We start from the raw sequence: 16,454 nt of genomic DNA on the forward strand, positions 1-16,454 counted from the left end.
TACAGCTGATCTGATAGCAATTTGTGGTGGTTTGCATTCAATTTATATTCAAATTTCTGTAAATTTGATGAAGATTTTTCACTATGGTTCCTTTTAAACAAGTCATTGTTGAAAAGAAGTATTAGTATTAGTTGCATTTCAATGTGACTTATTCCTTTCCATGAAATTCTGCACGTCAGTGACATTTGTAAAACCCTTGTACAAAATACTCTCTTGCAATTACTGGCCCAATGAGAGAAATTACTTTAAGAACACAGTGTGTGCTTGTAAAGGGTGTAATATGTATTATAGTTGAAATGTAAATACATGTAAAGTAAAGAAAGAAAGTGGATGCCACCTAATAATATTCTTTCTCCGTATAGGGGACAGGGTTTTCTGAATAACTGCTTGACCTCTAAGATGTTTTGTCAACCCATACAAGAAATAAGGAAATTAAACATTTACTACTTTTGGTAGTGGTTTTCCGAATGGGAAGTACAAATGGGAAGTGCATCAGATAGGATGAAAAATTTAAGGGTGATTTATAGATGTATTTGGCCCCTGTCACAGGTTTTCAACCTGACAGTTAGACTCAAGTTGGTCCCTAGTGTTCACTGTGACACCCAGCTGTTGCATGAATGTCCCCCAGGTATGTGACCTAAGGTGCTCCATCTGAAACAATATCTTTAGGAAGTTCAAAATGCACAATATATAGTGTAATAGGGCTCCCACCATTTGGAATACAGTAGGAAAACCTGGAAGGTGGATGAGGCAGCAGGACTCATAAAAGCAATGAACTACAACCACTGTAGTCCCTACAATCCTGATTTTAGGAAGCCTCCACAAAGCCCACTGTGTGATGTGCTGTTGTGCTTTGTGAAATGGAAATGCTGGCAACCTCTTTGGGACGTTTGCCTAATTCTAGCAACTTTTTCTGATGAATGTTGATGAAGCTTCTAATAGACCACTGATAGCAGCTGGCAAAGGCAGCAGGTGAAAACACTGCAGTTCCTTGATGTGGGGTGTAGAGTAAATCCTACACAATAAACACTTTTCCCACCACAATAACTACTTTTTTGGTTATAGAAAATAACCAGCTGGTAAAGAATGATACAGAAAATGTTGTAGTCAATAGGTTGAGACCAAGACAAGACAAAGAAAAAAAATCTTTATTGTTTACAAATCCAAACTGTATTATTATAGAGTGATGATGAACTAAGAGCATTACTGAACTAAGCAGACTGCAGCAAAGAAGTACTAAAGCTAAAGAGCTAAAGTAGGAATGCTGATTTCCACATATAAAATAATGAAAATAAATGATGTCAATGAATATTAAAATTGTTTTGTCATCATCTTTATTTTGAACATGTTCAATGTCCTATGCAAAACTACACCATCCAGAGCACCTTGCTTCTACTCTGCATGCTTTAGGACACTGTGCCATGTGCCTGTGGACTGGACTGGATGTCTATGTTGAGTGGGTTATGCTGCCAGGCAGTGAGGAACAGCTGGAGCTCTGAGGCAAGTACTCATACACTGCCTAGAGTTTCTGCCTCAGACTAAGCTTCTCCTCCTAAGTTTGGTGATGGCTACACAATAACAAATGGGGTTGTACTGCTCAAGTATGCTCATAAATGAGGTACAGGTTGAGGCATACAATTCTTAATCATATACCAACACTTGATTGAGCTTGACACAACATTCCACTTGACACAACATGCCAGTATGGGGGCAAATTCAAGACAGAAATGACAAAAGCACAATAGTTTAATCCATAAGCATAATTATCTTTTTTTTTTATCTCACTCTTTTTTGTACATAAATGCACCTATTACTGTTAAAAGACTAATGAGCTGTCTGTGATGACTGCATTCTTATTGACATTTGCAAATTACATATTAACTTACAATAACATTGCATGGTATTACTTACACTACTTAACCTACTATACTTGCTGTACATTCCATCGTGCTGTCTTGAAGCTTTTCAGTTCATGCCTGCACTTTGGGACCAGTCTTCACCTCTTCTTGGGCCCTGTTGTAGCTCACTGCCTACCCCTCCCAAGCCACTGGTTCCACCAGGTGTGTAGTGCAGTTGGAAATCAGGCTGCTCTACCACTTCTTTTTCTCTCCCCTTCCTTCCTATTCTCACCTCAGTGCCAACCTGTGAGACTTTGAGGTAACTGAATTCCCTGTGTGGTTGGACTAGTCTTCATCACTCAGACTGCTAAAAGGAAGTCTGCTTACTGGATATTGGATACAGCTGCTGCCCTTGCTGAGGCTTCAGGGTACACCCAGCCATTAGCAGAGGTATTGACTGAACTTCTTCTCAACCTTCCACCATTGTTAATAGGACTTCGTAAAGCAGCAGCAACCAGAGGTAGATACAGGCTTCGAATTTGCTCGGTAAGCCTGACTTGTCCACTTCTGCCACCTAGGACTCCAGAGCCATAGTTAGATACCAGGATTGAGGTTCTTCAAGCTGCAAGTGAACACCTTTGTTTGACTTTTCACTGGCATCTCAGTGATGTACAGGACTGGAGCATCACTGTTGTAAAAGCAGAAATTGTTGGTAACCTTGTCAATGACCTTGTCAGTGACCAATAAAGCTCACACTTGCCCTTGTGATGAGTCTCACAAGGTTCTGCAGAATCGTATTACTGCACCCTGACACTGCAGCCTTCACCAGCATGGTCATGGACTATGCAAAGAGGATGACAGAGATAATATAGCCAGTTATACTTCCAAGCAAGGCCACTCCAATGTTAAACCTCCAGTGGTGACTTTTAGGTAGAAGCTTCCATAGTAGCTAAGGATAAGGTACCTGATCAGTTCAAAACCTTCTGTCATCAGTTTCTGGGGGATCAAGCCATAGGCAATGGCCAGGACTAGCAAAATCACTACCAGGCCTCCTCTGTCTTGAGCCTCCCTAATGAGATAGGTGACCAATCCCATATGTTCCAAGCAATCTGAATAGTTAGAACCCCATTTCTGCACTGAGGTGTCAATTTACTTCTTTCTTATACTCCATCAGCTGCATGGCCACAAAGGTATAGAATGTCAGTATGGGATGCTAGCAAATAGATTTGTCAAAGGTATAGAATGTCAGTATGGGATGCTAGCAAATGGATTTGTCGAGCATTAAACTGTTTAAACTGGTACTGTTACAACATTTAATTGATCATTCAGTTCAATGCAAATTCAGGATCATATTAGCATTTCTGGGTTATTTAGAAACCATGTTACCTCAGCAAGAGGACAACTAGAGACAGAGGGACAACGGAGGCTGCCCTGCTTGAGGCCCCTGAAATGACCTCTCTAGCTAAACCCGAGGCTGGCAACATAGCCAAACCAGCCTGACTTGAGGCCTGAGACACTCTGCTTCCTGACCCTGGCGAGGATGTCATCACTCTGTTTTCTGAGCCCAATGAGGACTTCATCGCTACTCCTCCTAATCCCAGTGAGGGCGTTGTCTCATTTCCTCCTGATCCCAGCAAGGACATCATCACTCCGCCTCCTGAACCTGGCAGGGACGTCACTACTTCAATGGGGAGGATATTGGTGAGGATGTTGTTGCTCTGCCTGTTGTCGCTCCAATTCTCCCCACCTTCACAGAGGATATTATTATCACTTCACCTCGCTCCACTTTTGCAGTGGATGTGACCGTTGGTCCACCACTGTCGGTCCACCTTGCCCCACCTCACCCTGCCTTGTCCCACCTTTGCAAAGAATGTCTTCACTTGTTCTGGGCAATGCCAGCCTCAAGTCAAAATACTTGGGAATGTGGCAGTGGGAATGTGGTCTGCCCAGGCTCATCCTCTCTGGACTATGCAGTTATGCTTCGGGAGCCACACTTTAAAGGGGGTTACTGTTACAAATTCCTCCTCTCACATGGATGCTCTCTTTTGTGCTGAATTCATGTGCTTCTTTATGGCCATGTGCATTTGTTCTTATTCTAGTCTTGTCTCCACCCCGTCCTGTAATTGGTGTGCTTTCTGATTGTGTCCAAGTGTTCTGTGTTGAGTCTTTATATACCCTGTCGTGTCCTTTTGTACAGTCACCTGTATTTCTTAATTCTGAATATAGATTACCCTTGTCCCATTCTATGGATTACGAAAACAATTCACTGACTGTCCATAATAAACACCACACTGATTTTATGCACTTGTGTCCTGCTTCATCCATTTACTGCACGTTAAAATCCGCTACGATTATTAGGTACAGGTGAACATATACCTATTTCCTATAAAACAGAAGGTGTGAAGTGTTAGCAAAATTTGTTAACAGGTTATATAAATTCTCTTGGATGTCACATGTTAGCACAGCTTGGCATTAAGTAATCAAATAATCAAAAAAGACTTCCAGAGTACTGTTAAAGCCTTTAAATATTAGAAGGTTTTAAACAACCACATAAAATACTGCGGAAAATGTTACAGGCAAGGCTTCTGCCCAGTACATTAGCTTTGGCAAGTGCATTAGCTGGCGACAGACAGGCTCCTACTAAGCCTTAGTTCAGTAACTGGTGACCTAAGAACATAATTTGTTACCTGTATAAGGAGACGTGACATATAAAACCTCTTTGCGCTGCTTTCTAGAATGTGCTGTGATTATCATCCAGTGGCCCTTGTATCAGAAGCCATGCGTAGTGCGCAATACACTATGAATGTAAAGATTCACTATCAGTCATATGTTCTTAAAGATTTCAATAAATTTCACAGTGGATTTAGGTCTTGAAAAAAAGATGAATGTTTACTTGGCAAATATAGACGGTCCATAGAAAAACTAATTCAGGTGTTTGCCCAAGCAAACACACTCTTTGCCTTTCAGACATTATTGATTTTAAGTGCTCAAAATCAATAATAGAGCATATACAGATGCCAACCGGACAACCAACAATATTTTATGAAACTTTTTAGCATTAAAAATATTGATGTACTTGTACAGTATTTGTAACCCCCCCAAAAAAAACATGTACGTGGCCCATCTTCTAGGCTACTTATACTTTATCTAATTACATTTTTTTTCAGATGACAAAAGTATGGTGTCATGACAATATATCAGTTTTCAGATTTTGATATTTCTCAAAAATAAAAACCCTAATAAACCATTTGCTTTAATAGGTAAAATATTTATTTTTTTGAAATAGAAAAAAATCAATAGAATTACATTATAGAGTACAAGATTTTCAAAATATAATACTTTAAGAAAATAGCACATCCTTACAAAATTATATAAATTATATTAAAAATGAAAGACTTTTCTGAGAACTTAACTTACAGTATTGCCATTCAGACATAAGTTACTGTGTATTTACCAGTACTAATGGAAATGGAAAAACAAAATAATATACACATGTGAATGATTGAAAAACAACAAAATAAAACATGAAAAACTTGAAAAAACTTTCCTGGAAATCCTACGTGTTCAGGTCAAACATGCAAGTTATAAAGGCAGAAGTTACATAAGCCTGGCATTAGAAAGACTTTGTTCTTTTTTCTGTGGCCCTGATGGTGAAATCAAGAGAAGTGTAAACATGGAATATGAAGCAAATGATGATGCCATAACCCTGAAACATCCCCATGCTAATATATTTTGGGACAGGAAGTGCTTTAAATTCAATGAAAAGACAACTTGTTGCAAACCTTGGGGAAGTGATCTCTTTGTCTTTCATGGTTGGTGAAAAGTTTCTGCATTGGATTTTAGCATAAATTAACAATGTTTACAAAAAAAAAAAAAAAATCTAAAAATCTAAACAATATCTAAACAAGAGTAACATGTCTAAAAACAAGTCTTAAGTTAATATACTTGAATAAAACATCTCAAGCACACAGGCACAAACTCTCTCTCTCTCTCTCTCTCTCTCTCTCACACACACACACACACACACACACACACCATTTGCTAATGCTAATGCTTAATGTAACCAAAACAGTACATAAAATGCTTTGAGAACTTTGGTAAAACATATCATGTTTTGACTGGATATGCAGATGTAGACATAATCTGATTTATATCTAAGCCTTACAATCCAACAGCAAGCAGATATCAGTGTGTCACATTTACCATCATGTCTTCTTAGACCTTCATTTCAGCATGTGGCAATAATTAAATGTTTACCCATCTTATTGGGTAACCAGGCAGAGGTCAGGCCAGTGGCCTTAGATGAAAACTAATCAAACAGTACAGTGAAAAGAATTGGAGCCTCCCTATAACTGCTATAGAGGTGTTGATTCAGCAGTATTGCATTTATATATTTATGCTATAAATACCTTGCTTTGAAGGGGGTAAAGAACAGGATGATTCACTAAAGCAGCTTGGTTATAAACTCTGTTTAACTAGATTGCTTTATACTATTACTGCATATAATGTTTCCCTGGGTATCTGAATATGTATTTATAATCTCAAACAATATCTCAGAAACCTTCATGGTAAAAGTGCCTTTCTGCAACATGAACTTGATTCTAACACTCCTTATTTGTTTATGTGCACCCACAGGACTCCACGATCATGTCAGGCACATCAGTCTTCACAATGCTATGCTGCGAGTTAAAATAGACCATGGAGAGTGGACGTCTCTGGATGGGAACACAGCAGGATGAGACAGCCGTGTGAATGCCATTGGCCTTCAGCTGGCTGAACACTGTGGCATGAAAGGAGGAAGCGATGCCTGGGGAGCCGGCCAGGTGCTGCGGGCACTGGCCCATACAGTAGTTCATGTGGTAGCCCTCAGGTGCGATGATCCAGTCCTGCCACTGGATATCCTGGAACTTGATGTAGAAGTCCTTCTTGCAGCAGACGCTGACATCATCACCGCAGCTCAGAGAGCGCTTGGTCACTGTGTGCTTGGGGTCGTCATCACGGAGCTGCACCTGTGCCACCAGGTAGGACCTCTGGGATGCATCAGCACCACTCTGGCTGCACAGGTTTTGGCCTCCCACTTCACAGTGCACTTCCAGCTGCAGGTGCTGCTGCCCACCATCCAAGAAGGCCTGCATGGTGCGGGTGATGGGAAAGGTCTGCCACCCACCCCGTGTTACCTCAATGCTGCGCTGAACCAGGAGGGTGCGGTTGCCACTGCTTGTGTCTGACAAGTACACCTGGGCAGAGACACGGCCAGCCGGGAGGGGACTGTTGGCTGGGCGCACATACACCCATAGGGAGGACTGCAGCACCTGAATGCTTCGACCTTGCTCCTGCAGAAACTGGAAAGACATGATGGAGCTGATACCGCTGGAATCCACATCATCTGGAAAAAGAGCACTTTTTTTTAGAAAAAGAAAGAAAAATGGATACAGTAATAGGAGGATAAGAAATAGATGGATCTTAATAGAACTGTGGAAGGGAGAAAGGGTAAAAGGTTTGAGGGGAATAAAAGAAGCAAGCAGTAGCTACATTTATTTTGTTTATATACTATTTTTGACACAAATACAGAAGGAAATCACCAATATGAATATTTACAGCAGTTTTTTTTTTTTTCGAAACTAGGTTACATGAACACTGCAGATTTATGCAGAAGTCAATTCAACACTGGAGACTTTTTTCTTTAGTGTAGTCTTGTCTGTTATTTTTCACAAATATAACCCATCTTAATTAATCTGCACCTTAAGTTATCTTAAAAGTCAATTTGTAAAGCAAGTTGTAAATGTAGTTTCACATTCATGGCACTATGTGGGTCACAGTTGAGAACTGTTAAAGCTGACACCAAAATAGCAGGTGATTAGATTCCATCATTATACACTCTTAAAACAAAGGCTGTCCCTCTGGAGTAAATCTTAAAGGCTGTGTGGAGAACCCTACAGATGAGTGTTTCCCTATGCACAATAAGAAGCTAAGAACTCTTAACTATCCAAAGAACCTTTGAAAAACCCATTTTTTAGTAGGTCAAACTATTACACCTCTATAGGCTACTCCAACAGTATTAAATTAGTAGACTATGTCAGAACTACTGTAATGGATAGTATATATAAGTAGTATGCCAACTACACTGTACAAATCTGTGTCTATTTATTTTAGGAACTATTCAAAACACATTCAACAAGAGGTCGTGGAAGCAATTTTATTGGTTCATTTTGTGCCAAACCTTAAAAACAAAAGTGTATAGCTGCGTCTGAAACACCACTGACATACTGACACACTAAATAGTATTAGTGTTAGTACTAGCTGCTAATATTATGCTGGGGTGTAAAGTAGTTTTTGATCTCAAGCTAAACTAAACTACGCTTCTTACCCATATTGGCAAAGCTGACGATCTCGTACGCCTGGTCTGTGTGCTGTGCGCTGTGCAGGCTGCTCTCCAGCTCCACCGTACCGTCTGCTCTCACGCGTCCCGCATGCAGCTTGCGCAGAGCAGTGGCGAGCGCGGCGCGCGGCAGCGTCTGCGTGATGTTGGGTCTCTCCCGCAGGTGCAGTTTACTCAGAATCTGCTTTTTGGCCAGTTCGATGAGGAACAGCTCCTCCGAGCCCTTGTCCATGTGTTGAACGCCGCATGTCGTGCAGCCAGTCGCCGCTCCTAGGCCTTCGGGTACGAGTGCGCTCAGCAGCACGAGCGACGTGAGAACAATGCCGCGCCACCCATCACCACACAGGCATGCCCAGACGGCTGGATATAAACAAGAGATCGGTGCAGAGCTTAAGCACATTTTAGAGTCTTTTCTGACTTCAGGTTCTTTAGCATTAACAAGGATGGGGCTTTAAAAAAAAATAAGCGCAAGAACTGGTGATGCTGTCGCTGAGAGGTGACTGTGACGTGCGGCTGACTGTGGAGGCCGGTTTGTGCCAGACGCAGAACAAAACTGGGGTAATCCACCAAAAGTTATGACACGTCCAATGAGCGCACCAATGAACGAGTCAGGACGCTCTAACGCGCGGGCGCGCACGCACACACTCACACACACACACACAAACACAGAGAGTGAGAGAGAGAGAGAGAGATGCACTGCAAAAGTTACTATTACTACCATCTATGAGCATAAGAAAGCAAACAGAAGGGATACAATACGTGCCGTATAGCCACACTAGAAGGCCCAAATGCTGGCCCTTAGTCAGCGCATCACTGGCAGGCGTGTGTGTGTGTGTGTGTGAGTGTCTGTGTGTGTGTGTGTGTGTGAGAGAGAGTGACAGACAGAGAGAGAGAGAGCTAAGTCCAGAGCTCATGATCTTTATCCCAATGACCTCCATCCTGCCACACATCCAAACCAAACAGTCAGCTTCAGGAAAGCATGCGGAAGCACGTGTTGTAAATATCATGCAATCGGCTGTTCACCTCCATGGGAAAGAATAGACCTAATCTAACGGTTTTCAGGGTCGGGGAATGGAGGTAGCTATTTTTATATGGGTTGTTTGTTGTTGAATCTGTGACTTGAACACTGTCAGTGTGCTTTGCGCAAAACGCGCTTTCCATGTGCCGACTTACACGTAAAGTAAACCTGAAGTGAGAATAAAGTGTTGCACAGGTCAGTGTAAGTATACATCTCATGCTGTTCTATTTGAAAAGCTTTAATATAACGAATATTAGCCTGATTTTCCAGGAAGCCTAGGCGCCGCCTAGCTGCAGGACCCTGCAGGTGCAACACAGAGCCACAGGTCTCAGTCAAGTGTCTCCATGTGCTGTTGTTTCAGCTATACAGTCAAATTCGATGGATACCCAGAAGATACAGTGTCTCAGTAGTCGATCAGTAAAATGCATGGGATATACAGTTTATATTTTTCACTGAAGCTGATCAGAGAGACAGAGGAACTCCATGTCAGTAGATTGGTACTCCCCCCATCTCCCTCCTCCCATACCCCCAAATAATCTGGCAGTTTTTGTGCAAACCAAAAGCCTTTGTGTACATGCAGGATAAGATATTAGCTGAAGCAAACAGAGATTTTCAGGAAAAGTGCACAAAAATAGGCTAAGGACATCGATCCCCACCCTTTGCTTCAACTTCATAGTGGTAAAAATTTTAACCGTAGAGAGAGAGAGAGAGAGAGAGATGTAACATATTTCAATTAAATTATTCATCTGTAGACTTTATTTAAAAATTGACAGTCCAGCAGCACACTCCAGTTTCCACTGAAGAACACAAAATCAAATAGTGTGTCTCAGTATGTCAGTCTGGCAGGTGAGAACAAGATTAGAGGAAGATTACATTCTGCACAAATCTTTTGCATTGTACCATTCAGTGTTGTTCAGAATAACAATGTTCACAACACACATTTTAGAAAAAAGGGTATTAAACTGTAACCTTCCTTGTGGCTGTTGTGGTACTCACAAGAAAAATTTTGTACCTTTTCCCCCAGAAAGGTGCATGTAGTGAACCTTTACGGGCCATTTATGTACCTTAAATCATTATATCCACATTTCCAGGTGAAAGATATATATTAAAGGTGCAAAAGATAAAGATATCACCCCAGTGACAAAGGACGGTACAGTTTAATAGTATTTTTTCTGTGAGTGTACATTCTGCTAATAATCTTTTTTTTAAACTTTACACAAACACTTGAATCATGCAGTCTTGCAATAGTGAGTTAACCTGTACCTTGGACTGAACAAGAGCAGATCTGGATTTTACAGGTGGCCTCATATGTGCGCTGTTGACTGTGGAGCAAAGGTCACAAGAACCTTCCAACTAAGAGTACCATTAGCCTACTATGTTAATCTGAAGTTAATCTGGATGATGTCTAAGTTATGATGTCACTTTAATTAGTGTTTATTCATGTGGTTTTAGAGCCAAATGACTGTACTTTTTAATGATATCACAGTATACTTACAGTAGATGTGATCAAACTTGAATCAGTTGATTATACTTTCCATTATTTTATTTTTGAAGGATATGTATAGGCTAATGATAAGGTACTGATAATTATATAAAATTGGACTTTTTTTTTTTAAATAAAATACCTAAAAGGTATATACAGTAAAAATAAAACAAGTACATTTTTCTTTCATTTTGGCAGCAGACTACTCATAACCCTATTAATATGTTGGAGATTGATTACACTTTACCTCTTGCTCTGACACACATAGTTGAACTTATGAAGAGCTCCTTTAGTAGGTGATGGGGTGAATTAGATGTAAAAACAATGCAAAATCATGGGAAACTATGAAGTTGATGAACTCTAAAGAAGAGCAACCAGATGGTCTCAACAAGATGCCTCTGTGTCTGCCTTATGGGGTGCACTGCGAGTTCAGCTCTGACAAATTATATGTTTTTAGGGGAAAAAAAGAATTCTACAGAAAGATGAGGTAAACGCACAACACAGAGACAAATGATACATGCCATGTTCCTCTATATAAAAACAAATTAATTATATTAGAATTTAAAAAACAGGAGAATCAAACACATCCAGACGTTCACCACAGACACAGTACATAAAGTGCACATTTCAAGAAAATAGCCTGTAGTCCATTAACAGTTTTACAATGGTAGGGTTGTTTAAATGTTTGTGAAGTACAGATAGACCACAAGGTGGAGCTACACAGAAGTACAAAGAAGTTTAGGTCAAGATGAAATCTGTGACAGACTTTAAACAGAGCTGTTTTGGGTGCTTTCACCCCTATAAATCAATTTACAGAGACTGAATCGGAGCAAAATCCATACTTTTGGTTCACTTGTTATTTGGTTTGGTTTGACACTACAAACAATTAACATATAATGAACATAAAGATGCTCTCTTGTCACCTTCTGTGGGGTTTTGAGTAGTGTTTGAGACTTAGTAACTAAAATGAAGTTGTTTCAGGAGTTTGAGTCTGCTCCAGGAGTCCAAGAAGGACACAAACATATGAAATATGGGTTAAGTGTAGCCTCGCTCTAAGTTTAGTGAATGTGAATCTCTGGGGACTGTAACTTCAATTCCCTCCCATATTATCATTTAACTCTATCTGGCATGGGACAGAACACAAATAATAGTTGGAATTTGTTGTTCTTTAATGAGTTATTGTCTTTAATGGGTTATTAGTATTTTATTACATAAGGGATCTTGCAACACATCAGCAAAATGACTCCTACCCAAAGTATATAATACAAAGGAACATTAAAATAATATTCAAAATAAAACACACATTTTTACATAGCAAGCATCACATTTCTGCAAATAGGGGAAAAAAGAGAACAATTTCCATATTTTTGTTCCAAAAAAACAAAGAAACGAAAAAAAAAAAGCCCTCCAAGAAGTTCTGTCAGACTATGCCTTCTAGCTGTGTCTATGAACCTGAAATAGATTGCATCACCTCAGCTCTCTCCGTAGCTCTATGGAACATCTAGTGCCCGGATGAGAATTTCGATCATCTAAAATCATTTTAGCCAATACAGCACTTTAACATAGTTAAAAGAATTACCAAGACAGAACAATGAACTGTGATTTATCATTTTCAGCTGTCTGTGGCAAAGGTTTTATTATAGTTATCCTGCTAAAATCACTGTCATATGTTCCTTCCTGCATAAAACTTACCAAAATAGTCTCCAACCTAGGCCATAACATTTGGAATGGCTTTTAATCTAAGGTATAAAGTTTAACATACTTGTTTGTTAGGTTAGTTGTATGTTATGTAAATTGGCACAATACAGTAGATATTGCTACTGCTACTCTGGATACTTACTAATGTGTTTAAAGAAAAAGTAAGGCATTATTAAGAGTCCATCATACTTCTATATTCATCATACAGTTCATGCTACATAAATGAATACATGAATGAAGTTATTATATACACTTACAGGTCAAGAGCTTTAGTTAATGTTCACATCAAACCTCAGAATGTGGAAATAATGTGATCTCAGGACTTTGACCACTGCATGGTTGTTGGTGTCAGATTGGCTGGTTTAAGTAGCTCAGAAACAGCTGATCTCCTGGGATTTTCACACACAACAGTCTCTAGAGTTTACACAGAATGGTGTGAAAAACAAACAAACAAACAAACAAACAAAAACACCCAGTGAGTGGCAGTTATGTGGGCAGAAACTCCTTGTTGATGTCAGAGGTCAGAACAGCATGGCCAGACAGGAAGGCTACACTAACTCAAATAACCACTCTTTATAACCATAGTGAGCAGAAAAGCATCTCAGAATGCACAAAATTGAAAATACTCAAACGAGACTATCTGGCACCAACAACCATGCCACTGTTAAAGTCACAGAGATCACATTTTTCCTCATTCTGATGTTTGATGTGAACATTAACTGAAGCTTTTGATGTGCATCTGCATGATTGGATGATTGGATAACTGCATAAATGAGGTGTGCAGATGTACCTATTAAAGTGTACAGTGAGTATATATACATACAGAAGAGATAGGTACACAATATGACTCACAATGTGGACACCTGACCCATATCACATTAGATTAGATGTTTCCAACATGGCTGTGGGTTCAGCCATGAGAGCATTAGTGAGGTCAGGTGAGAAGGTGCAGTCAGTGTTCCAGTTCATCCCAAAGGTGTTCAGTGGGGTTGAGGTCAGGGCTCTGTGCAGGCCACTTCCACTACAACCTTGGCAAACCATGTCTTCATGGAGCTCACTTTGAGCACAGGGGCATTATCATGCTGAACAGGTTTGGGCCCCTTAGTTTCAGTGAAGAGAAACTGTAATGCTAAAGCATACAGAGACATTCTAGACAATTGTGTGCTTCTAACTTTGTGGCAACAGTGTGCGGAAGAACCACATATGGGTGTGATGGTCAGGTGTCCACAAACTTTTGGCCATATAGTGTAGATAGATAGATAGATAGATAGATATCCCAGGGGGTGGAAGCTGGAAAAGTTTAAATTAGTCTACAGTAAACGTGTTAATGCCAATTTAATAGCGTTAATACAAAGGTGAGATAAGGCACACATATCAAGCTAGCTTTTTTTGTAATTTACTTTTCTCTGTTTTCCCTCACAGTGACATTATATTACACTTAACCAACAGCCACATGTGTGTTTTTTATTGGCATTATATTGCTATTGTTATAAGTATATATGTGGGATAATAGCGGATTTGTGTTGAAGTGCGCTCTCTCACACAGCGCGTCTGACCGTGCCGGAGACATGAAACGAGCTAAGCTAAATTAAGCTAAGCTAAGCTAAGCTAGCTAGAGGATAGCGGATAGCGGCTCTAACAGCATTAACGAGCCGCTGTGTGGACTAGCGTGTTTAGCTAACGGGGTTGAGACAGCGACAGGCGGCCAGTGAGAGTCCCACAGTGCAGGAGCTGGTGTGCAGGAGCTGCATTTAGACACTGCAGGCTGTTATTCAGTGACCAGACACACACATGCACAGAAGTGCTGAAGGCTTTTAGCTCACTGCATGCAACAACTGCACACCGGCATTTTATCACTAGGATTTCTCGTACGCTAAGTTAATGGTTCAGTGTTAGAGCGCTAACGCTAGCAAAACTAGACGGACAAATCAGATAGAGCTTAGCTAACATTTTAATCAACCGGTGTCGAAGCTCAGTACATAACGGTGGAGTTTGGATGCTTTGAATGCACAAGTAAAGCCACGGTAAGTTGACACAAGTTTATCCCCAGTGTCGCTCATGTATCCTGTTGACAAAGAGCCGGTGTTAGTAATGTAACTTAGCTAGCTAACTAATCCGTTGCTTGCTTCAAACCTGGCTGTAGCTACAGCTAGCTGGCTAGTTAACTAGCAGGCGTCCTGAGCCGCTTATTGAACATGGCAAAAGGCTAATTAGTTAGCTAGCAATCTCGCTAGCGTGATACGGAGTAGCTAAAAGAAGTGTTTAACCATGTAAGCTTTAGACGTTATACATAAACTTGTTTTCTACCTTTTGTCACTTATATTTATAATTAGTATCATTAGGACAATATGTATTTATTGGTGGACAGCGTTTTCATTCAGACTAGCTAAGGAGGCTAACCTACTAATATTAGCTCTCCTAGCTGTTTCCAGAATGATGGATTTGTCGCATCCATGAAGAGAGATAGAAAGCTCCTGATTTTATCTGGCTTCCTGACACTCGGTGAATAATCACCCCGGGAACAAATGTGAAGCTCGGAAAGTTTTCCCTCAATGAATAATTTACAGAATGTGTAATGTGTTAGGCTTAGTCGCACTTCCAGATATGCATTTTGTTGATTTTATATACACCAGTTTTGTTAAATGGTGACTGAACTTGTACAAAAACAAAACCCCCAACAACTCAACTAATTTATCACAGACCATAAAGAACAACTCCAGCGATTGAAAAAACACCATTAAATAAAAACTTAAATAAAAATTTTTTAAACACTGTTATGTCTTAATTTCATCGTGTTTGAGTCTAGACCAAGGATAGTCAGCTAAAATTTGTAAAGGTCCAGTTACATAAACTTCATTGCTTAGGAAATGTCTGGAAAAGTCACTAACATGACCACAGTATTGACAGAAGTTACCTTTTAATATTTGATCATTAATGCCTATATTTATGCCTATAAATAAGGCAACTTGATGTAGTGTTTTTTTTTTTTTTTTTAGTAGCACTCTACATTATGAATTGGACTAAAGCTAAAAGTTTTAAGAGACTTTTCTTTAAACAATGTCAGTATTTCATTAATCAGATCACAGGGGGTAAATAAAAAAAAAAGAAAAGAAAGAAAAATCTGAAAATATGAAACTCCACTGCTTTCTGAACTAATGTCTCTCCCCCCTGTAGCTAGTCTCTGATCCGATGAGTTGCCTTCAGCTAAATGTTGTTCTTTCGGCTGCTCTCGTTAGGGGTTGCCACAGTGGATTATTGGTCCGCATGTTTGATTTGGCACAGTTTTGAACGCCGGATGCCCTTCCTGATGAAGCCCTCACCAGTTTTTTCCAGGCTTGGGACTGGAACTGGGAGTGCACAGTCGCATGCAACCCCAGTGCCTGGAGTCGGTTTCTTGGCTGGGAATCGAACCCAGGCTGCGGTGGCCTAACCACTAGTCCTCCAGGGATCCACTTGCCTTCAGCTAAATAATCTACATAAATGCATGTGATTGGATAAAGTGCGACAGAGAATCTACTACACAAGTGGCGTAGTTCATGTTTAGAAAACTAAAGTCAATTAACGACATACTGTGATCATCGGCTCTGCTATTGTATTTTTTTCCCCCCATGTACTCGGTTTGCTCTGTTTCCAGACCGCAGTCCACCACAACTGACAGGTATATCTCAAGAAAGTTTTGAGTGAACTTTAGATTTAAGTGCCTCGACGTCACCATGAGGCTTACAACGTCACAAGGCTTATTTGATTACCCAGCTGTAAAAACGTGTCTCTGCTCGTTTATATGACAGTGAGATAACAGCAATTGTAAGGTGTTGTGAAAGTATTGTTTTACAATGCTTGGCAGCAGTGAGAGGTACAGTGGTGGAAATGAGAAGCCGGAAGGAATTTGTCCACCAGTAGAGACTCTGAAAGACCGTTTCTGCTGTGGTTGAATGTGGCGTGCGATACGCTTGATGATGATAATATACATCGTTGAATATAGTTCTTCTTCTGAAGCACAAGTTGTGATTGGTATCTAGGTATATAGTATAATATATA

At 40.2% G+C, this 16,454-nt stretch overlaps 2 protein-coding genes across 9 annotated transcripts in view; one reads left to right on the forward strand and one right to left on the reverse strand.

The window, feature by feature from the left end:
• Window positions 1–5,087: 5,087 nt before the first annotated feature.
• LOC113526127 (inhibin beta B chain) lies at window positions 5,088–9,027 on the reverse strand. Its single transcript, XM_026912940.3, has 2 exons — window positions 8,206–9,027; window positions 5,088–7,224 (listed from the first exon to the last, which is right to left on the reverse strand). Exons 1-2 carry the CDS (start codon window positions 8,615–8,617, stop codon window positions 6,458–6,460), a joined length of 1,179 nt encoding a protein of 392 aa, XP_026768741.1. The 5' UTR covers window positions 8,618–9,027; the 3' UTR covers window positions 5,088–6,457.
• A 4,925-nt stretch (window positions 9,028–13,952) lies between these two features.
• Window positions 13,953–16,454, forward strand: part of LOC113526407 (R3H domain-containing protein 2) — a 57,661-nt gene continuing 55,159 nt past the window's right edge. For 4 of the 8 annotated variants that reach the window (XM_053229165.1, XM_053229169.1, XM_053229182.1 and 1 more), the window contains exon 1: window positions 13,953–14,440. The gene's annotated coding sequence lies outside the window, so the exon portion shown is untranslated. The remainder of the gene's footprint in view (window positions 14,441–16,454) is intronic. The other 4 variants (XM_034312220.2, XM_053229180.1, XM_053229174.1 and 1 more) reach the window with 2 other exon arrangements.

Source organism: Pangasianodon hypophthalmus, chromosome 2 (genome assembly GCF_027358585.1).
Source record: "Pangasianodon hypophthalmus isolate fPanHyp1 chromosome 2, fPanHyp1.pri, whole genome shotgun sequence".
NCBI classification, from domain to species: domain Eukaryota; kingdom Metazoa; phylum Chordata; class Actinopteri; order Siluriformes; family Pangasiidae; genus Pangasianodon; species Pangasianodon hypophthalmus.